At 53.7% G+C, this 22,584-nt stretch overlaps 1 protein-coding gene and 1 pseudogene across 3 annotated transcripts in view; one reads left to right on the plus strand and one right to left on the minus strand.

Annotated features, from left to right (window-relative positions):
* Positions 1-11,765, minus strand: part of LOC147086699 (H-2 class II histocompatibility antigen, A-U alpha chain-like) — a 66,064-nt gene extending 54,299 nt beyond the window's left edge. Inside the window, exons 1-2 of one of the 2 annotated variants that reach the window (XM_085978859.1) lie at positions 11,060-11,765; positions 6,494-6,745 (exon numbers count right to left, since the gene is read on the minus strand). In XM_085978859.1, coding sequence (XP_085834985.1) covers positions 6,494-6,745; positions 11,060-11,144 — 337 coding nt within the window. In that variant the 5' untranslated portion in view covers positions 11,145-11,765. Of the gene's footprint in view, positions 1-6,493; positions 6,843-11,059 lie in introns of those variants that run through there. The other variant, XM_085978858.1, reaches the window with a different exon arrangement.
* LOC147086700 (rano class II histocompatibility antigen, A beta chain-like) overlaps positions 6,820-22,584 on the plus strand; it is a 30,807-nt pseudogene continuing 15,042 nt past the window's right edge. Inside the window, exons 1-3 of the transcript XR_015075707.1 lie at positions 6,820-6,910; positions 19,921-20,033; positions 21,082-21,357. The product of XR_015075707.1 is annotated as a rano class II histocompatibility antigen, A beta chain-like (transcript). The remainder of the gene's footprint in view (positions 6,911-19,920; positions 20,034-21,081; positions 21,358-22,584) is intronic.

Consider the following 22,584-nt stretch of genomic DNA (forward strand, 5'->3'; position numbering starts at 1 on the left):
TCCCCAGGGCCTGATAACATGCATCCTAGGGTACTGAAGGAGGTGGCCCTAGAGATAGCGGATGCACTAAGGATGATTTTTCAGAATTCATTAGACTCGGGAACAGTGCCGATGGATTGGAGGGTAGCTAACGTTACCCCACTATTCAAAAAGGGGGGTAGGGAAAAAGCAGGTAATTACAGACCTGTAAGCCTTACATCAGTTGTGGGCAAAATGCTGGAGTCCATCATTAAGGATGAAATAGCGGAGCACTTAGCAAATGGGGACAGGATAGGACAGAGTCAACATGGATTTACAAAGGGTAAATCGTGCTTGACTAATCTATTGGAATTTTTTGAGGGAGTAACTGGTAGAATAGATGGGGGAGAGCCAGTAGATGTGGTGTACCTGGACTTCCAAAAGGCCTTCGATAAGGTCCCACATAAAAGATTAGCATGGAAAATTGAGGCTCATGGGATAAAGGGGAAAGTTTTGGCGTGGATAGGGAACTGGCTGTCAGATAGAAAACAGAGAGTTGGAATAAACGGCTCATTTTCTGAATGGCAGGCAGTAACAAGTGGGGTACCACAGGGATCTGTCCTGGGCCCCCAGCTGTTCACAATTTACATTAATGACCTGGATCAGGGAGTCGGATGCAGCATTTCCAAATTTGCAGACGACACTAAACTAGGAGGTGGGGTGGGCTCAGAGGAAGAGACCAGGAAGCTCCAGAGCGATTTGGACAGACTGGGCGATTGGGCGGATAAATGGCAGATGCACTATAATGTGGACAAGTGCGAAGTTATCCACCTTGGGTGCAGGAACGGGAGGGCAAATTATTATTTAAATGGCAATAGATTGGGAGAGGGGGAAGTACAGAGAGACCTGGGTGTTCTTGTACACCAGTCACTGAAGGCGAGCATGCAGGTGCAACAGGCGGTCAAGAAGGCAAACGGTATGCTGGCCTTCATAGCAAAAGGGTTAGAATACAGGAACAGGGATACCTTGCTGCAGCTGTACAGGGCACTGGTGAGACCACACCTCGAGTACTGTGTACAGTTTTGGTCGCCTCATCTGAGGAAGGATGTTCTGGCCATGGAGGGGGTGCAGCGGCGATTCACCAGGCTGATACCAGGAATGGCGGGAATGACCTATGAGGAGAGACTATGTAGTTTAGGGATGTACACACTGGAGTTTAGAAGATTGAGAGGGGACCTCATAGAAGTGTATAAAATTCTGACAGGTCTAGACAGACTGGATGCAGAAGGAATGTTTCCCTTGGCGGATGAGAACAGAACTAGAGGACATAATTTAAGGATAAGGGCTAAACCATTTAGGACAGAGATGAGGGGGAATTTCTTCACTCAGAGAGTGGTGAACCTGTGGAACTCATTGCCACAGAGGGCAGTGTACGCCAGCTCATTAAATATATTTAAGAGGGAATTAGATATATTTCTACGGGCAAAAGGGGTTAAGGGTTACGGAGAGAAGGCGGGGACGGGATACTGAATTAAAGGATCAGCCATGATCTCATTAAATGGCGGAGCAGGCACGAAGGGCCGAATGGCCTACTCCTGCTCCTATCTTCTATGTATCTATGTATCTATGAAACAGCCTCTCAGCATCTACCCTGCCTCAGAATCTAATGGCCCGTCATTTGCGGTCAGCAGCCAAGCTGTGTCGAGAAGTTCGGGCTCTCCGCCGGCCAATTCAAATCGAGGGAAGTTAATGGGGATTCCCTAGCGCGAGCTGCTGTGATGTCAACAGGCAGTCGGAGCACCCAATCGGAAGGCAGAACTCTCGGAGACCAGGCGGTGGGCAATGTTAGAGAGGGCAAAACAAAGATTGGGGCAACGCTGAAATAAAGATGGACAAACTTTAGAAATTGTTTCTTATAAAAGTTTCTTAAAACGTTTAATCTTTATTCAAATGGATCAATCTGACACTGTACAAAATTAACATGAGTTTACCAGACCAGTAACACTTGTTTAGAAACATAGAAACATAGAAGATAGGAGCAGGAGTCGGCCATTCGGCCCCTCGAGCCTGCTCCACCATTCAATGAGATCATGGCTGATCATCCAAATTCAGTACCCTGTCCCTGCCTTCTCCCCATATCCCTTGATCCCTTTAGCCTTAAGAAATATATCCAACTCCTTTTTGAATATATTTAATGAATTGGCCTCCACCGCCCTCTGTGGTAGAGAATTCCACAGGTTCACCACTCTCTGGGTGAAGAAATTCCTCCTCATTTCAGTCCTAAATGGCTTACCCCTTATCCTTAGACTATGACCCCTGGTTCTGGACTCCCCGGCCATCATAAACATCCTTCCTACATCTAGTCTGTCCAGGCCTGACAGAATTTTATAGGTTTCGATGAGATCACCTTTCAATCTTCTAAACTCCAGTGAGTATAAGCCCAATCGACACAATCTTTCCTCATACGTCATTCCTGCCATCCCAGGTATCAGCCTGGTGAATCTTCGCTGTACTCCTTCCATGGCAAGAACGTCCTTCCTCAGGTAAGGCGACCAAAACTGCACACAATACTCAAGGTGCGGTCTCACCAAGGCCCTGTACAACTGCAGCAAGACATCCTTGTTCCTGTACTCGAATCCTCTTGCTACGAAGGCCATCATACCATTTGCCTTCTTAACCGCCTGCTGCACCTGCATGCTTACCTTCAGCGACTGGTGCACAAGAACACCCAGGTCTCTTTGCACTTCCCCTTCTCCCAATCTATTGCCATTCAGATAATAATCTGCCTTCCTGTTTTTGCCACTAAAGTGGATAACCTCACATTTATCCACATTATACTACATCTGCCCAATCACCCAACCTGTCCAAATCGTACTGGAGTTTCTCGACATCCTCCTCACAGCTGTTAATACACTGTTAAAAGCCCCCTGTTACACCCAAAGCCTCTCAGCATCCACCCCGTCAATCCGCTTAAGAATTTTACATGTTTCCCACAAACAGCAATAAGATAAGGCCCAGATAGAGTCATCGGCCCCGATTTTCGGCTTGTGTGGGAAATGGTCAGGTTTCCCCGAATGTGGGGTTTCTGACACACATAAAAAAGTGTCAGCCAGCTCCACGCAATTTTCCCTCAAGTGGCCAATTAATTCCCAGCATGTGGGAAGCCTTGCTAATTGTCCAATTCGAGTCAGAAATCCCCACACTATGATGTCATCATTCGTGGTGCTTTCAAAGTGTCCAGCAAGCTTCTCCACCTCTGCAGGCTTCTCAACCACTCTTGCACAATGGCAGAGGAGCCTGCACCAGCTGCTGCCAGCGGCAGAGGCCGAGCTGCCCTCAAATTCGACGAGGCTTCGCTGCAGGCATTATTGGATGGGGTTAGGGCCCACAGGGAGGTCCTCTTTCCTAGGTCAGGGAGGAAGAGGCCTCCCACTGAGACCAATGCTGCATGGATGCAGGTGTCAGCAGATGCCAACTCGCTGGGAGTCACCAGAAGAACCTTGGCATTACATCTCTAACTCCTTCCTTAACTCCCCCACAGGACCATCCAGAGCCCCCCGTCCTCACTGTGGAGGAGGAAGAGGCTGTGCAGCCAAACTCCTCAGAGGAAGCTCCAACCTCTGAGGGCGCAGCGGCAGCAGAAATAAGCGCACCCAGCACCAGCGCAGACACTCACACCTCGGGGGCACCTTCGGGACACAGTAGTGTTGTCACCTGGTGTTTCACAGCTCACAAGTGAGCCTCAGCAGATTCTGGAGACAGGGACAGCAGTGGAGAGTCCTCGTCGGAGGGCGCAGGACTCTGCCAGCTCAGCTCAGCTGCGCTGCATGTCGACCCTCTGCCTCTGGGTCCATCCGCAAGAGAAGAGGTGATGGATCTCCATGCACAGATGCAGGAGTCTCTGGCAGGTTTTGTCTCCAGGGTCGCTGCGAGTGTGGAGCGAATGGAGGAGTCCATAGCGACCATGAGCAGAGCCTTTGTGGAGTCATTGGTGCATGAACGCATCACCATGGAAAGGTTGGCAACCTCTATGGAGGAGATAACGCGCCAGCATACGGAAAACATGGTGAGTGCTCATAAGAGAATGACATCTCTTGAGGAGCGTTGGCCATTTGTTGAACAGAGAAACCAGATCTTCATGAAAGTCCTTCTGAGTAGGACTGCCAGTGCAGAAATGGGTCTCCATGGCCCCCTAAAGCGCAGCAAGTTGCTCTCAAGCCACTTCCAAGCGCTGGCCCCTTCTGGCCTGTGCAGCTTCGGGTGAGTGAGCAGCAGCCTGGTGCTCCTGGTGCTCATCCTGCTGTTCCTGGTTCTGCTGCTGCCGCCTCTGCTGCTGGAGATCCTCTAATGGCAAGAAGGGAAGGAAAAACAGGCATCCCATGCTTCTGGTAGATGCCTCCGCTGAGGAAGCGCTGAGTGAGGGTGGCGAGAGGGGCTCCCCAGGAGATCGCATTGGAGATGTGTGTGAGGCTGCAATCTTCCACAGCTGTGCCTAAGCCTTGAAGAAGTAGCCCCAAACCTGCAACAACAAGGTCCTTCAACATATAAGTGCTGTCCCTTTAAATCGCAGCTTCTCCAATTGACCTGCAGCTGACAGCAAGCAAGCCGGCAAGCTTCACGCCAGGTCTCATCAGCGGGGTTCCCCGCAGGCGTGTTTTGTGTGGGGAACCGCTGAAAGTCGCAAGGGCAGCCTAAAATCGGCTTAAACAAGGTGATAATTGATCATTACTGTTCCGACGGCCAGTCCTGCCAGCGGCGGGCGGGACTGAAGTGGGTCGGAGAGAAACGGTGGTCCGAAAGTCAGACGGGGCGGGGAATCAGGCGGGGGGGCGGGGGGGTCGCGACCTGCTTTTTCGGCGATTTTCGGCCCCCGGCCGCATGAAAAGCCGCCCAACGGCTGCCAGAAAATTGACCCCATAAGAGTTATACAGCACAGAGAGAGGCCCTTCTGCCCATCGTGTCCGCGCCGGCCATCAAGCCCTGTCTATTCTAATCCCATTTTCCAGCACTTGGTCCGTAGCCTTGTATACTGTGGTATTTCAAATGCTCATCTAAATGCTTCTTGAATGTTGTGAGGGTTCCTGCCTCTACCACCCTTTCAGGCAGTGAGTTCCAGATTCCAACCACCCTCTGGGTGAAAAAGTTCTTCCTCAAATCCCCTCTAAACCTCCTGCCCCTTACCTTGAAACTATGCCCCCTGGTTATTGACCCCTCTACTAAGGGGAAAAGTTCCTTTCTATCCACCCTATCTATGCCCCTCATAATTCTGTACACCTCAATCAGGTCCCCCCTCAGCCTTCTCTGCTCCAAGGAAAACAACCCCAGCCTGTCCAGTCTCTCCTCATAGCTGAAGCGCTCCAGCCCAGGTAACATCCTGGTGAATCTCCTCTGCACTCTCTCCAATGCAATCACATCCCTCCTATAGTGTGGCGACCAGAACTGCACACAGTATTCCAGCTGTGGCCTAACTAGCGTTTTGTACAGCTCCATCATAACCTCCCTGCTCTTATATTCTATGCCTCAGCTAACGAAGGCAAGTATCCCATATGCCTTTTTAACCACCTTATCTACCTGTCCTGCTGCCTTCAGGGATCTATGTACATACACACCAAGGTCCCTCTGATCCTCTGTCCTTCCTAGGGTCCGACCATTCATTGTGTATTCCCTTGCCTTGTTAGTCCTCCCAAAATGCATCACCTCACACTTTTCAGGGTTAAATTCCAGTGAGTTCCATCGAAACATAGAAGATAGGAGCAGGAGTCGGCCATTCGGCCCCTCGAGCCTGCTCCGCCATTCAATGAGATCATGGCTGATCATCCAAATTCAGTACCCTGACCCTGCCTTCTCCCCATATCCCTTGATCCCTTTAGCCTTAAGAAATATATCCAACTCCTTCTTGAATATATTTAATGAATTGGCCTCTACTGACTTCTGTGGTAGAGAATTCCAGAGGTTCACCACTCTCTGGGTGAAGAAATTCCTCCTCATCTCTGTCCTAAATGGCTTACCCCTTATCCTTAGACTGTGACCCCTGGTTCTGGACTCCCCGACCATCGGGAACATCCTTCCTGCATCTAGTCTGTCTAGTCCTGTTAGAATTTTATACGTTTCAATGAGATCCTCTCTCATTCTTCTAAACTCTAGCGAATATAAGCCCAATCGACCCAATCTCTCCTCATACGTCATTCCTGCCATCCCAGGTATCAGTCTGGTGAATCTTCGCTGCACTCCCTCCATGGCAAGAACATCCTTCCTCAGATAAGGCAACCAAAACTGCACACAATACTCAAGGTGCGGTCTCACCAAGGCCCTGTACAACTGCCGCAACCAGATTCCAGATTCCAACCACCCTCTGGGTGAAAAGGTTTTTCCTCAAATCCCCTCTAAACCTCCTGCCCCTTACCTTGAAACTATGCCCCCTGGTTATTGACACCTCTACCAAGGGGAAAAGATCCTTTCTATCGAACGCCATGTTGGGTGGGAGATGAGCACTGACCAGGAAAACTGCCAATTCCGCGCCATCGACAATAATTACCGATTTCTTGTCCCGGCAGGCGGTCGGACATCTCGTTCAGGATGTCTTGATTCAGGGCGGTCAGGTCGTTGCGGTACCTCTGAACGAGGGCGGCTGACTCGCTGCGGAAGGCCTCCAGCGCCTCGATCGGGAACGTGAAGCCGGGGGAGGTGGTGTTGTAGTAGGCGAAGGCCGTGTCGTCGGTGGCGAAGAGGACAGCGGAGAACGGCTCGCCGGAGACGCTGTACATTGTCACCCGGACCCGCCGACCGGCTGGAAGTGAAGGGGAATCAGAATCAGCTCCGTTTAAATCCATCCCGCAAACACGCTGCGAAGGGGAGTAGAGAGGAGGGAGGCTGTTGGGCCTCATCCTTCCATCAAATCCTACAATGACAGCATCTAACTATCCCTTGATCAAGTCTGGAGTGTTTGTTTCAGGTACACGTGCGACAATTGCTTCATTACATCAGCCTTGAACTTGCCTTTTACCTGTTAGTACCCCTGTCCCGCTGTCCAACAGGTGTGCCTTAACTTCTTTAACATACATTAATAAACAATAGAGGGAGCTTTACTCTGTATCTAACCCGTGCTGTACCTGCCCTGGGAGTGTTTGATGGGACAGTGTAGAGGGAGCTTTACTCTGTATCTAACCCGTGCTGTACCTGCCCTGGGAGTGTTTGATGGGACAGTGTAGAGGGAGCTTTACTCTGTATCTAACCCGTGCTGTACCTGCCCTGGGAGTGTTTGATGGGACAGTGTAGAGGGAGCTTTACTCTGTGTCTAACCCGTGTTGTACCTGCCCTGGGAGTGTTTGATGGGGACAGTGTAGAGGGAGCTTTACTCTGTATCTAACCCGTGCTGGACCTGCCCTGGGAGTGTTTGATGGGGACAGCGTAGAGGGAGCTTTACTCTGTGTCTAACCTGTGCTGTACCTGCCCTGGGATTGTTTGATGGGACCGTGTAGAGGGAGCTTTACTCTGTATCTAACCCGTGCTGTACCTGCCCTGGGAGCGTTTGATGGGATAGTGTAGAGGGAGCTTTACTCTGTATCTAACCCGTGCTGTACCTGCCCTCGGAGTGTTTGATGGGACAGTGTAGAGGGAGCTTTACTCTGTATCTAACCCGTGCTGTACCTGCCCTGGGAGTGTTTGATGGGATGATGTAGAGCGAGCTTTACTCTGTATCTAACGCATGCTGTACCTGCCCTGGGAGTGTTTGATCGGACAGTGTGGAGGGAGCTTTACTCTATCTAACCCCTGCTGTACCTGCCCTGGGAGTGTTTGATGGGGACAGTGTAGAGGGAGTTTTACTCTGTATCTAACCCCTGCTGTACCTGCCCTGGGAGTGTTTGATGCGACAGTGTAGAGGGAGCTTTACTCTGTATCTAACCCCTGCTGTACCTGCCCTGGGAGTGTTTGATGGGGACAGTGTAGAGGGAGCTTTACTCTGTATCTAACCCGTGCTGTACCTGCCCTGGGAGTGTTTGATGGGACAGTGTAGAGGGAGCTTTACTCTGTATCTAACCCTGTGCTGTACCTGCCCTGGGAGTGTTTGATGGGGACAGTGTAGAGGGAGCTTTACTCTGTATCTAACCCGTGCTGTACCTGCCCTGGGAGTGTTTGATGGGACAGTGTAGAGGGAGCTTTACTCTGTATCTAACCCGTGCTGTCCCTGCCCTGGGAGTGTTTGATGGGACAGTGTAGAGGGAGCTTTACTCTGTATCTAACCCGTGCTGTACCTGCCCTGGGAGTGTTTGATGGGACACTGTAGAGGGAGCTTTACTCTGTATCGTACCCCGTGCTGTACCTGCCCTGGGAGTGTTTGATGGGACAGTGTAGAGGGAGCTTTACTCTGTACCTAACCCGTGCTGTACCTGCCCTGGGAGTGTTTGATGGGACAGTGTAGAGGGAGCTTTACTCTGTATCTAACCCCGTGCTGTACCTGCCCTGGGAGTGTTTCATGGGACAGTGTAGAGGGAGCTTTACTCTGTATCTAACCCGTGCTGGACCTGCCCTGGGAGTGTTTGATGGGGACACTGCAGAGGGAGCTTTACTCTGTATCTAACCCGTGCTGTACCTGCCCTGGGAGTGTTTGATGGGGACAGTGTAGATGGATCTTTACTCTGTATCTAGCCCGTGCTGTACCTGCCCTGGGAGTGTTTGATGGGACAGTGTAGAGGGAGCTTTACTCTGTATCTAACCCGTGCTGTACCTGCCCTGGGAGTGTTTGATGGGACAGTGTAGAGGGAGCTTTACTCTGTATCTAACCCGTGCTGTACCTGCCCTGGGAGTGTTTGATGGGACAGTGTAGAGGGAGCTTTACTCTGTATCTAACCCCGTGCTGTACCTGCCCTGGGAGTGTTGGATGGGACAGTGTAGAGGGAGCTTTACTCTGTATCTAACCCGTGCTGTACCTGCCCTGGGAGTGTTTGATGGGACAGTGTAGAGGGAGCTTTACTCTATATCTAACCTGTGCTGTACCTGCCCTGGGAGTGTTTGATGGGACAGTGTAGAGGGAGCTTTACTCTGTATCTCACCTGTGCTGTACCTGCCCTGGGAGTGTTTGACGGGACAGTGTAGAGGGAGCTTTACTCTGTATCTAACCCGTGCTATACCTGCCCTGGGTGTGTTTGATGGGACAGTGTAGAGGGAGCTTTACACTGTATCTAACCCGTGCTGTACCTGCCCTGGGAGTGTTTGACGGGACAGTGTAGAAGGAGCTGCACTCTGTATCTAACCTGTGTTGGACCTGCCCTGGGGAGTGTTTGATGGGGACAGTGTAGAGGGAGCTTTACTCTGTATCTAACCCGTGCTGTACCTGCCCTGGGAGTGTTTGATGGGACAGTGTAGAGGGAGCTTTACTCTGTATCTAACCCGTGCTGTACCTGCCCTGGGAGTGTTTGATGGGACACTGTTGAGGGAGCTTTACTCTGTATCTTACCCCGTGCTGTACCTGCCCTGGGAGTGTTTGATGGGACAGTGTAGAGGGAGCTTTACTCTGTACCTAACCCGTGCTGTCCCTGCCCTGGGAGTGTTTGATGGGACAGTGTAGAGGGAGCTTTACTCTGTATCTAACCCGTGCTGTACCTGCCCTGGGAGTGTTTGATGGGACAGTGTAGAGGGAGCTTTACTCTGTATCTCACCTGTGCTGTACCTGCCCTGGGAGTGTTTGACGGGACAGTGTAGAGGGAGCTTTACTCTGTATCTAACCCGTGCTGTACCTGCCCTGGGAGTGTTTGACGGGACAGTGTAGAGGGAGCTGCACTCTGTATCTAACCTGTGTTGGACCTGCCCTGGGGAGTGTTTGATGGGGACAGCGTAGAGGGAGCTTTACTCTGTATCGAACCCGTGCTGTACCTGCCCTGGGTGTGTTTGATGGGGACAGTGTAGAGGGAGCTTTTCTCTGTATCTAACCCGTGCTGTACCTACCCTGGGAGTGTTTGATGGGACAGTGTAGAGGGAGCTTTACTCTGTATCTAACCCCGTGCTGTACCTGCCCTGGGAGTGTTTGATGGGGACAGTGTAGAGGGAGCTTTACTCTGTATCTAACCCCGTGCTGTACCTGCCCTGGGAGTGTTTGATGGGGACAGTGTAGAGGGAGCTTTACTCTGTGTCTAACTCGTGCTGTACCTGCCCTGGGAGTGTTTGATGGGACAGTGTAGAGGGAGCTTTACTCTGTATCTAACCCGTGCTGTACCTGCCCTGGGAGTGTTTGATGGGACAGTGTAGAGGGAGCTTTACTCTGTATCTAACCCCGTGCTGTACCTGCCCTGGGAGTGTTTGATGGGACAGTGTAGAGGGAGCTTTACTCTGTATCTAACGTACTGTACCTGCCCTGGGAGTGTTTGATGGGACAGTGTAGAGGGAGCTTTACTCTGTATCGAACCCGTGCTGTACCTGCCCTGGGTGTGTTTGATGGGGACAGTGTAGAGGGAGCTTTTCTCTGTATCTAACCCGTGCTGTACCTACCCTGGGAGTGTTTGATGGGACAGTGTAGAGGGAGCTTTACTCTGTATCTAACCCCGTGCTGTACCTGCCCTGGGAGTGTTTGATGGGGACAGTGTAGAGGGAGCTTTACTCTGTATCTAACCCCGTGCTGTACCTGCCCTGGGAGTGTTTGATGGGGACAGTGTAGAGGGAGCTTTACTCTGTGTCTAACTCGTGCTGTACCTGCCCTGGGAGTGTTTGATGGGACAGTGTAGAGGGAGCTTTACTCTGTATCTAACCCGTGCTGTACCTGCCCTGGGAGTGTTTGATGGGACAGTGTAGAGGGAGCTTTACTCTGTATCTAACCCCGTGCTGTACCTGCCCTGGGAGTGTTTGATGGGACAGTGTAGAGGGAGCTTTACTCTGTATCTAACGTACTGTACCTGCCCTGGGAGTGTTTGATGGGACAGTGTAGAGGGAGCTGCACTCTGTATCTAACCTGTGTTGGACCTGCCCTGGGGAGTGCCGGACGATAAGAAGGGTGTGTAAATATTTCACGCCCCTCCTCTGACATTCCCTCACTTAATAAGAACAAAAACATCACTGCAACATAACGGTAAGTTATAAGGAATAAAGACCAGATTGAAAACCATCACCTTACCGCATTCTATCACCGTGCCCACCAGCCAAGCTAAGAGCAACATGCCGAGGAAACGGTCCTGTGCGATGTGCCTTTGGCTGCCCATGGATCTGAGCAGGTTAAAATCGCGGAGAGAAATGTAGAATGTTGTCTCTTTGGGCTCTGCTCACTTGCCTGTTCCTCATAAAGCCATTCCTTCCTCACATGATGGTTGTGGCTGAGCCTGTGAGCGTGCGAGCGTGAAGATGTTCAGCGACTCCCGACACGAGAGCCACAGCTTCTGCAGTGACTGACGAATTGCAATGCATTCCCCTGTGTTGTAAAGTGTGTGAAAGTCTTGGCAGAAGAAAAGGGGGCGGGTGTTTACAGTGCAGTTAAACCTCACTGACCTGCAGAGTGCTTTACTGCACTTCCGTCATTAACACAATTTCGTAACTAACTTTACACAAAGCCTTTTCTGCGGCCTGGTGGAGTCCATGTTCCACGTACATACGGAGCCTGAGAGGTTGCAGTCCCCGCCTCTTCCATTATTTGAAGGGGCCGCTCCTCGATTTTCGGCCGCACTTCAGTCCCCCCCCCCGCGCTCCGGATCTTCGGTCACCCGGGGCGGGAGGGGAGCGGGCGGATCGGAGGACCTCCTCCTCCTGGCCAAAAAAAAAGCCGTCAATTTGTCCAGGCCACGGGCGGTTGAGGGGGGCCGTGCGACCCAACTGCCCGGCCTCTCTTCCGCGGCCGTGTTCGCGCCCGGGCGGCCCTGGAGATGGAGCACGTGGTGTCCGCCGGCACGCTCGAGGCCGTCCACGACCGGTGGGCGCCGCGGGGACTGGAGTGCGTCGTCACCCCGGCCAATCAAATTTCAATTTAATTTGTTAAGTTTTATTTAAAGTTTTATTAACTTACAGACAATACCCACACTAAAAGAGTACACAAAACCACAATCTTTCCCCTTTGTCACAGCATGCGGTTACAAGGTGTATGGGAGCCTCGTGGCTACATCATTGGACTCGTCAATCCATGGAGACCTGGATTAATCATCCGGTTAGAACTGAGTTCCAATCCTGCCCCAGCGACTGGGGAATTTTAATTCAGTTCATTAAAACAGACTCCCATCTGGCCAGCGCCTTTCCCCACCTCAGGACGTCCCAAAGCGCTTCACAGCCAATGAAGGACTTTTTTTGAAGTGTGGTCACTGTTGTAATGTGGGAAACGCGGCAGCCAATTTGTGCACAGCAAGCTCCCACAAACAGCAATGTGATAATGACCGGATCATCTGTTTTTTAGTGATGTTGGTTGAGGGATAAATATTGGCCCCAGGACACCGGGGAGAGCTCCACCCTGCTCTGCTTCCAATAGTGGCCGTGGAATCTTTTACATTCGCCCGAGAGGGCAGACCTCCGACAGTGCGGCGCTCCCTCAGTACTGCCCCTCCGACAGTGCGGCGCTCCCTCTGAACTGCCCCTACGACAGTGCAGCGCTCCCTCAGTTTTGCCCCTCCGACAGTGCGGCTTCCCTCAGTACTGCCCCTCCGACAGTGTGGCGCTCCCTCCGAACTACAACTCTGACAGTGCGGCGCACCCTCCGAACCGCCCCTCCGACAGTGCGGCGCTCCCTCAGTACAGTCCCTACGACAGTGCAGCGCTCCCTCAGTACCGCCCCTCCGACAGTGCGGCGCTCCCTCAGTACTGCCCCTCCGACAGTGCAGCGCTCCCTCAGTACCGCCCCTCCGACAGTGCGGCGCTCCCTCAGTACAGTCCCTCCGACAGTGCGGCGCTCCCTCAGTACCGCCCCTCCGACAGTGCGGCGCTCCCTCAGTACCGCCCCTCCGACAGTGCGGCGCTCCCTCAGTACCGCCCCTCCGACAGTGCGGCGCTCCCTCAGTACAGTCCCTACGACAGTGCAGCGCTCCCTCAGCACTGCCCCTCCGACAGTGCGGCGCTCCCTCAGTACCGCCACTCCGACAGTGCAGCGCTCCCTCAGTACCGCCCCTCCGACAGTGCGGTGCTCCCTCAGTACCGCCCCTCCGACAGTGAGGTGCTCCCTCAGTACTGCCCCTCTGACAGTGCGGCGCTCCCTCTGTACTGCCCCTCCGACAGTGCAGCGCTCCCTCAGTACTGCCCCACTGACAGTGCAGCGCTCCCTCTGTACTGCCCCTCCGACAGTGCGGCGCTCCCTCAGCACCGCCCCTCCAACAGTGCGGTGCTCCCTCAGGACCGCCCCTCTGACAGTGCAGCGGTCCCTCTGTACTGCCCCTCCGACAGTGCGGCGCTCCCTCAGTACCGCCCCTCCGACAGTGCGGCGCTCCCTCAGTACCGCCACTCCGACAGTGTAGCGCTCCCTCAGTACTGACCCTCCGACAGTGCGGCGCTCCCTCAGTGCTGCCCCTCTGACAGTGCGGCGCTCCCTCAGTACCGCCCCTCCGACAGTGCGGCGCTCCCTCAGTACCGCCCCTCCGACAGTGCGGCGCTCCCTCAGTACCATCCTTCCTACAGTGCGGCGCTCCCTCAGTACTGACCCTCTGACAGTGCGGCACTCCCTTAGTACCGCCCCTCCTACAGTGCGGCGCTCCCTCAGTACCGCTCCTCCGACAGTGCGGCGCTCCCTCAGTAGCACCCCTCCGACAGTGCGGCGCTCCCTCAGTACTACCCCTCCGACAGTGCGGCGCTCCCTCAGTACCATCCTTCCTACAGTGCGGCGCTCCCTCAGCACTGACCCTCCGACAGTGTGGCGCTCCCTCAGTACTGCCCCTCCGACAGTGCGGCGCTCCCTCAGTTCCGCCCCTCCGACAGTGCGGCTCTCCCTCAGCACTGACCCTCCGACAGTGCAGCGCTCCCTCAGTACTGCCCCCCCGACATTGCAGTGCTCCCTCAGTACCGCCCCTCCGACAGTGCGGCGCTTCCTCAGTACTGCCCATCCAACAGTGCGGCACTCCCTCAGTACTGCCCCTCCGACAGTGCGGCGCTCCCTCAGTACTGCCCCTCCGACAGTGCGGCGCTCCCTCAGTACTTCCCCTCCGACAGTGCGGCGCTCCCACCGAACTGCCCCTCCGACAGTGCGGCGCTTCATCCGAACCGCCCCTCCGACAGTGCGGCGCTCCCTCAGTATTGCCCCTCCGACAGTGCGGCGCTCCCTCAGTACCGCCCCTCCGACAGTGCGGCGCTCCCTCAGTACCGCCCCTCCGACAGTGCGGCGCTCCCTCAGTACCGCCCCTCCGACAGTGAGGCACTCCCTCAGTACTGCCCCTCAGACAGTGCGGCGCTCCCTCAGTACCGCCCCTCCGACAGTGCGGCGCGCCCTCAGTACCGCCCCTCCGACAGTGCGGCGCTCCCTCAGTTCCGCCCCTCCGACAGTGAGGCACTCCCTCAGTACCGCCCCTCAGACAGTGCGGCGCTCCCTCAGTACCGCCCCTCCGACAGTGTGGCGCTCCCTCAGTACCGCCCCTCCGACAGTGCAGCGCTCCCTCAGTACTGCCCCTCCGACAGTGCGGCGCTCCCTCAGTACCGCCCCTCCGATAGTGCGGCGCCCCCTCAGTACCGCCCCTCTGACAGTGAGGCACTCCCTCAGTACTGCCCCTCAGACAGTGCGCTGCTCCCTCAGTCCTGCACTGGAGTGTAGGCCTGGATTTTTGTGCTCGAGTCTCTGGAATGGGACTTGAACCCACAACCTTCTGACTCAGAGGTGAGTTTGAGACCCCCTGAGCCCCGGCTGACACTTAAATTAAATAAATCTGGGATAAAAATCGAGTTTCAGTAACGGTGACCCTGAAACTACCGGATTGTCGTAAGAACCCATCTGGTTCACTAATGTCCTTTAGGGAAGGAAATCTACCGCCCATACCCGGTCTGGCCGGTACGTGACTCCAGACCCACAGCAATGTGTGGTTGACTTTTAACAGCCCTCTGAAATGGGCCAGTTGTACCAAATCGCTGCGACAAAGTCACCACATGGACTGCAGCCGTTCAAGAAGGTGGCTCACCACCTCCTTCTCGAGGGCGATTCAGGATGGGCAATAAATGCTGGCCTTGCCAGCGACACCCACGTCCCCTAATGAATAAAAAAAGACAAGACCAGGATTTAAGTTTGTTTTCTCTGGAACAGAGGCGGCTGAGGGGAGATTTAATCGAGGTGTATAAAATGATGAGGGGGCCTGGATAGAGTGGATAGGAAGGACCTATTTCCCTGAGCAGAGAGGTCAATAACCAGGGGGCAGAGATTTAAAGTCATTGGGAGAAGGATTAGAGGGGAGTTGAGGAGAACTTTCTTCACCCAGAGGGTGGTGGGGGTCTGGAACTCACTGCCTGAAAGGGGGGTCGAGGCAGAAACTCTCATCACATTTAAAAAGTACTTGGATACGCACTCGAAGCGCCGGAACCTACAGGGCTACGGACCGAGAGCTGGACAGTGGGATTAGGCTGGAGAGCTCTTTGTCGGCCGGCACGGACACGAGGGGCCGAATGGCCTCCTCCTGTGCCGTGAATGTCTCTGATTCTGTGAAGGTTCAAGAAGGCAAATGCTATGTTGGCCTTCGTAGCGAGAGGGTTCGAGTACAGGAACAAGGATGTCTTGCTGCAGTTGTACAGGGCCTTGGTGAGACCACACCTTGAGTATTGTATGCAGTTTTGGTCGCCTTATCTGAGGAAGGATGTTCTTGCCATGGAGGGAGTGCAGCGAAGATTCACCAGACTGATACCTGGGATGGCAGGAATGACGTATGAGGAGAGATTGGGTCGATTGGGCTTATACTCGCTGGAGTTTAGAAGAATGAGAGGGGATCTCATTGAAACTTACAAAATTCTAACAGGACTAGACAGACTAGATGCAGGAAGGATGTTCCCGATGGCGGGGGAGTCCAGAACCAGGGGTCACAGTCTAAGGATAAGGGGTGAGCCAATTAGGACAGAGATGAGGAGGAATTTCTTCACCCAGAGAGTGGTGAACCTGTGGAATTCTCTACCACACAAGGCAGTTGAGGCCAATTCATTAAATATATTCAAGAAGGAGTTAGATATATTTCTTAAGGCTAAAGGGATCAAGGGATATGGGGAGAAGGCAGGGACAGGGTACTGAATTTGGATGATCAGCCATGATCTCATTGAATGGCGGAGCAGGCTCGAGGGGCCGAATGGCCGACTCCTGCTCCTATCTTCTGTGTCTCTATGTTTAACACTGTGTCTCTCTCTCTGACCGGCTGAGTGTTTGCGGGATTGGCTGTTTACCGTCCCGAGAAGGACTTAAAGCTTGCTTGGGTTAGTTTACAAGACGCTGGGTGGCGGATTCCATGCAGAGAGTGTTTTATTTTACGAGTGCCTTTGTACTGGAGCCGTGCCCAGTGCCTCTATGTGGGGACTTTCCAGAGCTTCAGCTACACTTCCTTCTCGGAAAGGCATTTCTATTCTCACCGAACGTGTCCCACGGCTTTGTGTCGGTAAAGACAAAGCCGTCAATTCACTGGGTGCGAGTGTTCCGGGTTTGAAATACTGGTTTTGCAGGATGTATAGCGCTTTTTAAAAAATAACACCCCCATTTCAACAGGGTTTTTCACCACCTCAGGACGTCCCAAAGAGCCTCACACCCGATGAGGTACTTTTTTAGGGGGGGGAGGGCGGTTGACATGATGAATCAGTCATTCATGAAAGAAAGACTTATGAAATAATACTGAGCGGCCTGCGGGTGGCGCTGTCCAGGGAGAGTATAAACACTCGGGCACGGGCCCAGCTTGCGCAGGACATTCTTTAACAGGAACTAGTGAAGGACACAACTAGACCTCCATGTTGTAAAACAGTTGATTAAAGCTTTGTTTAATGCTTAGACCAAGTGCCGAGTAGTTTTCCGACGTCAGCGGTCACTGTTTTATTGTGCCTAACGCGGCAGCCAATTTGCGCGCAGCAAGCTCCCACAAGCAGCAATGTGTTTCCCCCCACCCGCCGAGCAAAAAGAAAAGCTTTTTCTGACCCGAAATTCCCGCGACTGTTGAAAACACCATTTTCAGCAGCCTTCCATTCAAATCGAACGGGCGCGGCCTCAGACAGACTGTCTAGTCGGAGAAAGTCGGTTTGGGCCGCCGGTCAGAGGCAGCTGCGCCGCAGACACACAGTGATAATCCGACATCCTCCTGATTGTCCAGGCTACCAATTTCCAAGTCAGCTATTGTAAGTCTCTTCAACGACTGGCTTCGCTGGGTTACGGGGAGCAGGGCGGGAAGGTGCAGCTGCGGCCACGATCAGATCAGCCGTTGTCTTATTGAATGGCAGTGCAGGCTCGAGGGGCTGAACGGCCTCCTCCTGTTCCTAATGTAACAGGCTCGAGGGGCTGAACGGCCTCCTCCTGTTCCTAATGTAACAGGCTCGAGGGGCTAAACGGCCTCCTCCTGTTCCTAATGTAACAGGCTCGAGGGGCTGAACGGCCTCCTCCTGTTCCTAATGTAACAGCCTCGAGGGGCTGAACGGCCTCCTCCTGTTCCTAATGTAACAGGCTCGAGGGGCTGAACGGCCTCCTCCTGTTCCTAATGTAACAGGCTGGAGAGGGGCTGAACGGCCTCCTCCTGTTCCTAATGTAACAGGCTCGAGGGGCTGAACGGCCTCCTCCTGTTCCTAATGTAACAGGCTCGAGTGGGGCTGAACGGCCTCCTCCTGTTCCTAATGTAACAGGCTGGAGAGGGGCTGAACGGCCTCCTCCTGTTCCTAATGTAACAGGCTGGAGAGGGGCTGAATGGCCTCCTCCTGTTCCTAATGTAACAGGCTGGAGAGGGGCTGAACGGCCTCCTCCTGTTCCTAATGTAACAGGCTCGAGTGGGGCTGAACGGCCTCCTCCTGTTCCTAATGTAACAGGCTGGAGAGGGGCTGAATGGCCTCTTACTGTTCCTAATGTAACAGGCTCGAGGGGCTGAATGGCCTCCTCCTGTTCCTAATGTAACAGGCTCGAGGGGCTGAACGGCCTCCTCCTGTTCCTAATGTAACAGCCTCGAGGGGCTGAACGGCCTCCTCCTGTTCCTAATGTAACAGGCTCGAGGGGCTGAACGGCCTCCTCCTGTTCCTAATGTTACAGCCTCGAGGGGCTGAACGGCCTTCTCCTGTTCCTAATGTAACAGGCTCGAGGGGCTGAACGGCCTCCTCCTGTTCCTAATGTAACAGCCTCGAGGGGCTGAACGGCCTCCTCCTGTTCCTAATGTAACAGGCTCGAGGGGCTGAACAGCCTCCTCCTGTTCCTAATGTAACAGGCTGGAGAGGGGCTGAACGGCCTCCTCCTGTTCCTAATGTAACAGCCTCGAGGGGCTGAACGGCCTCCTCCTGTTCCTAATGTAACAGGCTCGAGGGGCTGAACGGCCTCCTCCTGTTCCTAATGTAACAGGCTGGAGAGGGGCTGAACGGCCTCCTCCTGTTCCTAATGTAACAGGCTCGAGGGGCTGAACGGCCTCCTCCTGTTCCTAATGTAACAGGCTCGAGTGGGGCTGAACGGCCTCCTCCTGTTCCTAATGTAACAGGCTGGAGAGGGGCTGAACGGCCTCCTCCTGTTCCTAATGTAACAGGCTGGAGAGGGGCTGAACGGCCTCCTCCTGTTCCTAATGTAACAGGCTGGAGAGGGGCTGAACGGCCTCCTCCTGTTCCTAATGTAACAGGCTCGAGTGGGGCTGAACGGCCTCCTCCTGTTCCTAATGTAACAGGCTGGAGAGGGGCTGAATGGCCTCTTACTGTTCCTAATGTAACAGGCTCGAGGGGCTGAACGGCCTCCTCCTGTTCCTAATGTAACAGGCTCGAGGGGCTGAACGGCCTCCTCCTGTTCCTAATGTAACAGACTTGAGGGGCTGAATGGCCTCCTCCTGTTCCTAATGTAACAGGCTCGAGTGGGGCTGAACGGCCTCCTCCTGTTCCTAATGTAACAGGCTGGAGAGGGGCTGAACGGCCTCCTCCTGTTCCTAATGTAACAGGCTCGAGTGGGGCTGAACGGCCTCCTCCTGTTCCTAATGTAACAGGCTGGAGAGGGGCTGAATGGCCTCTTACTGTTCCTAATGTAACAGGCTCGAGGGGCTAAACGGCCTCCTCCTGTTCCTAATGTAACAGGCTCGAGGGGCTGAATGGCCTCCTCCTGTTCCTAAGGTAACAGGCTCGAGGGGCTGAATGGCCTCCTCCTGTTTCTAATGTAACAGGCTCGAGTGGGGCTGAACGGCCTCCTCCTGTTCCTAATGTAACAGGCTCGAGGGGGCTGTACGGCCTCCTCCTGCTCCTAATGTAACAGGCTCGAGAGGCTGAATGGCCTCCTCCTGTTTCTAATGTAACAGGCTCGAGAGGGGCTGAACGGCCTCCTCCTGTTCCTGTGTAACAGGCTCGAGGGGCTGAACAGCCTCCTCCTGTTCCTAATGTAACCACTTCCCCAGCGGCACTTCCTGATCCTTGAAGGGCCAGGACGGGTTAAATACGGCTAACACCACAGCCACGCTGAGACCTGCAGGCTGCCCACAAGGTACGCCCGAGAACAGCCAGTTCAAAGCGAAAAGCACAGGTATGCAAATACTGCATTAGGAGTTTGAGGAACTGAAAAAACCTATTTGGAATTGTGAATCGCGTCACTGCATATCTCGTTACTCCAGCTATTTAATGAACCTCCTCAGCTCAGCCGTACAAGTAATCTGATCCAGGCATAACTAGCAACCCTTATCTCCCTGAGAAACACGATAAACATAAATCAAATCGACTGTCACTTAAACCTATGCAATGAAGCTCATGAAATAATTAACCGTGCTGGGCGTTCCGCTACTGACGGATAAGATCCTCACTGTTCTTTTGGTGTAAGTATTGGACTTTGAACTTAACATAGCTTCAGGCCTCTTTTGATTTGCCGGGGGATTTGTCTGAACCGCTTTGATATCTCTGTGATTTGTTGCTGTTCAGGACAGTGCGAATGGAATCCAACATGCAGCCGCTCCGTAACTTCCTCTACAAGACTCCGATTCTCCTGGCCATGTTCTGCTTCTACCTCTGCCCGAGTCGGATCTCAGCGCTGGGTAAGGTTCTGACTCTCTGTGCGTTCTTACTAATAAGAGAGGTCATCAACGTGTCTTGAGTTCGGGGATTCCTGTAGATACCGAGGCACCCACCCCCCGCCGCCAGGGGACTTAAATAGCGATAGATTTTCAGTGCTGAGGGAGTGCCGCACTGTCGGAGGGGCGGTATTGAGGGAATGCCGCACTGTCGGAGGGGCAGTACTGAGGGAGCGCCGCATTGTCGGAGGGGCGGTACTGAGGGAGCGCCGCACTGTCGGAGGGGCAGTACTGAGGGAGCGCCGCACTGTCGGAGGGGCAGTACTGAGGGAGCGCCGCATTGTCGGAGGGGCGGTACTGAGGGAGCGCCGCACTGTTGGAGGGGCAGTACTGAGGGAGCGCCGCACTGTCGGAGGGGTGGTACTGAGGGAGCGCCGCACTGTCGGAGGGGCAGTACTGAGGGAGCGCCGAATTGTCGGAGGGGCAGTGCTGAGGGAGTGCTGCACTGTCGGAGGGGCGGTACTGAGGGAGCGCTGCACTGTCAGAGGGGTGGTACTGAGGGAGCGCTGCACTGTCGGAGGGGTGGCACTGAGGGAGCGCCGCACTGTCAGAGGGGCCGCACTGTCGGAGGGACGGTACTGAGGGAGCGCCGCACTGTGGGAGGGACGGTACTGAGGGAGCGCCGCACTGTGGGAGGGACGGTACTGAGGGAGCGCCGCACTGTCGGAGGGGCAGTACTGAGGGAGCGCCGCACTGTCGGAGGGGCAGTACTGAGGGAGCGCCGCATTGTCGGAGGGGCGGTACTGAGGGAGCACCGCGCTGTCGGAGGGGCAGTACTGAGGGAGCGCCGCACTGTCGGAGGGGCAGTACTGAGGGAGCGCTGCACTGTTGGAGGGGCGGTACTCAGGGAGCGCCGCACTGTCGGAGGGGCGGTACTGAGGGAGCGCCGCACTGTACCATGCTACCGTACCCAATGAGTATCTGACATTGCCTTTTTCCTATTATTACTGTATTGGGTCAGTTCTCCCATCACATGGCATCACCTGCTGTCTCCCTCTTTCTCCCTCACCAGATGTGGTACAACATTTACTGGACTGCGAGCGGGCAGCCGCCTTCAAGAAGGACGTAACCGGTTGCTCGTTGAGTGCAGCTTACAATGCAAAGACGCTGGCTCGCTTCGACACCAAGACGGGGCGGTTCACGCTGGGGAACTCGGCGGTGAGAAGCGAAGTGGACAGTCTGAATAAGGATAAGAAAGCCCTGCAGAAGATCCAGAATGAGATGCAGAAGATTATCAACTTTCTCAGTCGACTCCTGCATGCCGGAACTGCCACCCTCGATCGCAAAGGTAACATACTTTTTTTATCCGTTCGCTGGCAAGACCGGCATTTATCGCCCATCCCTAGTCGCCCTTGAGAAGGTGGTGGTGAGCCGCCTTCTTGAGCCGCTGCAGTCCCGTGTGGTGAAGGTGCTCCCACAGTGCTGTTAGGGAGGGAGTTCCAGGATTTTGACCCAGCGACGATGAAGGAACGGCCCGATATATTTCCAAGTCAGGATGGTGTGTGTGACTCGGAGGGGAACTTGGAGGTGGTGGTGTTCCCGTGTGCCTGCTGCCCTTGTCCTTCTAGACAGAAGAGGTCGCGGGTTTGGGAGGTGCTGCCGAAGAAGCCTTGGTGAGTTGCTGCAGTGCATCTTGTAGATGGTCCACACTGCAGCCACGGTGCGCCGGTGGTGGAGGGAGTGAATGTTTAAGGTGGTGGATGGGGTGCCAATTGTTGAGTCTGTGTGTCCCAATTATGCTTATTATAAATCACTGGACATAGACAACAAGAATAACTTTAACAGGTCTTTACTATTCGGAGGTCAGGGCTGAACTGCCCAGCAAATCACTACACAACGTTTATATACCGGTGTGGTCACCACCGGTATTACAGTATACAGCAGCCAAGAGAAAGTAGTACATCTCTTAAGGTAGTTCTCTTAAGGTGGAACAGGTTACATACACCACAATCCTCCCTTTTTAGCTTAACAGTGTATATCCCCATTTAACATAACATAATAACATATATATATATGTACAACTTCATGCAAAACAGTTCAAAGATTCAGTCTCTGAGGAGGCCTCCTGATTCGAGTTGGATAACGCCTTTCAGGGGTCTCTGATTCTCGTTGCTGGGGTGACTCATCTAGTTGATCTCTTATGGATTGGACATCATCCTCAGGTACATTCACTTCTGAGGTAGATGCTTCAGGTTCACTAACTTCTTCCACGGTTGTCTCTGCCGTAACCATGGGTTCGACCCTTGTTCTCGATTCTACCAGTTGGTCAGCATGACGTCGTATTACATTTTCACCAATATCTACCGTGTACATCAGGGGTCCTTGTCTGGCCCGAATTGTTCCAGATTGCCATTTCTCATTTTTATAGTCCCGGGCTAACACTGGTTGTCCTATTTCGAAACTCCGAGTGGTCTTGTTATTTATATGCTGGAACTGTTTGTTTTCGACTTCCCTCCGCACATTTGGTTTTAACAAGTCCAACCTGGACCGCAACCTCCTGTTATAGAACATCATG

This window comes from Somniosus microcephalus, unplaced genomic scaffold, assembly GCF_052327205.1.
Source record: "Somniosus microcephalus isolate GS21.2 unplaced genomic scaffold, FLI_Smic_1.0 unresolved_chr7, whole genome shotgun sequence".
Lineage (NCBI taxonomy): Eukaryota > Metazoa > Chordata > Chondrichthyes > Squaliformes > Somniosidae > Somniosus > Somniosus microcephalus.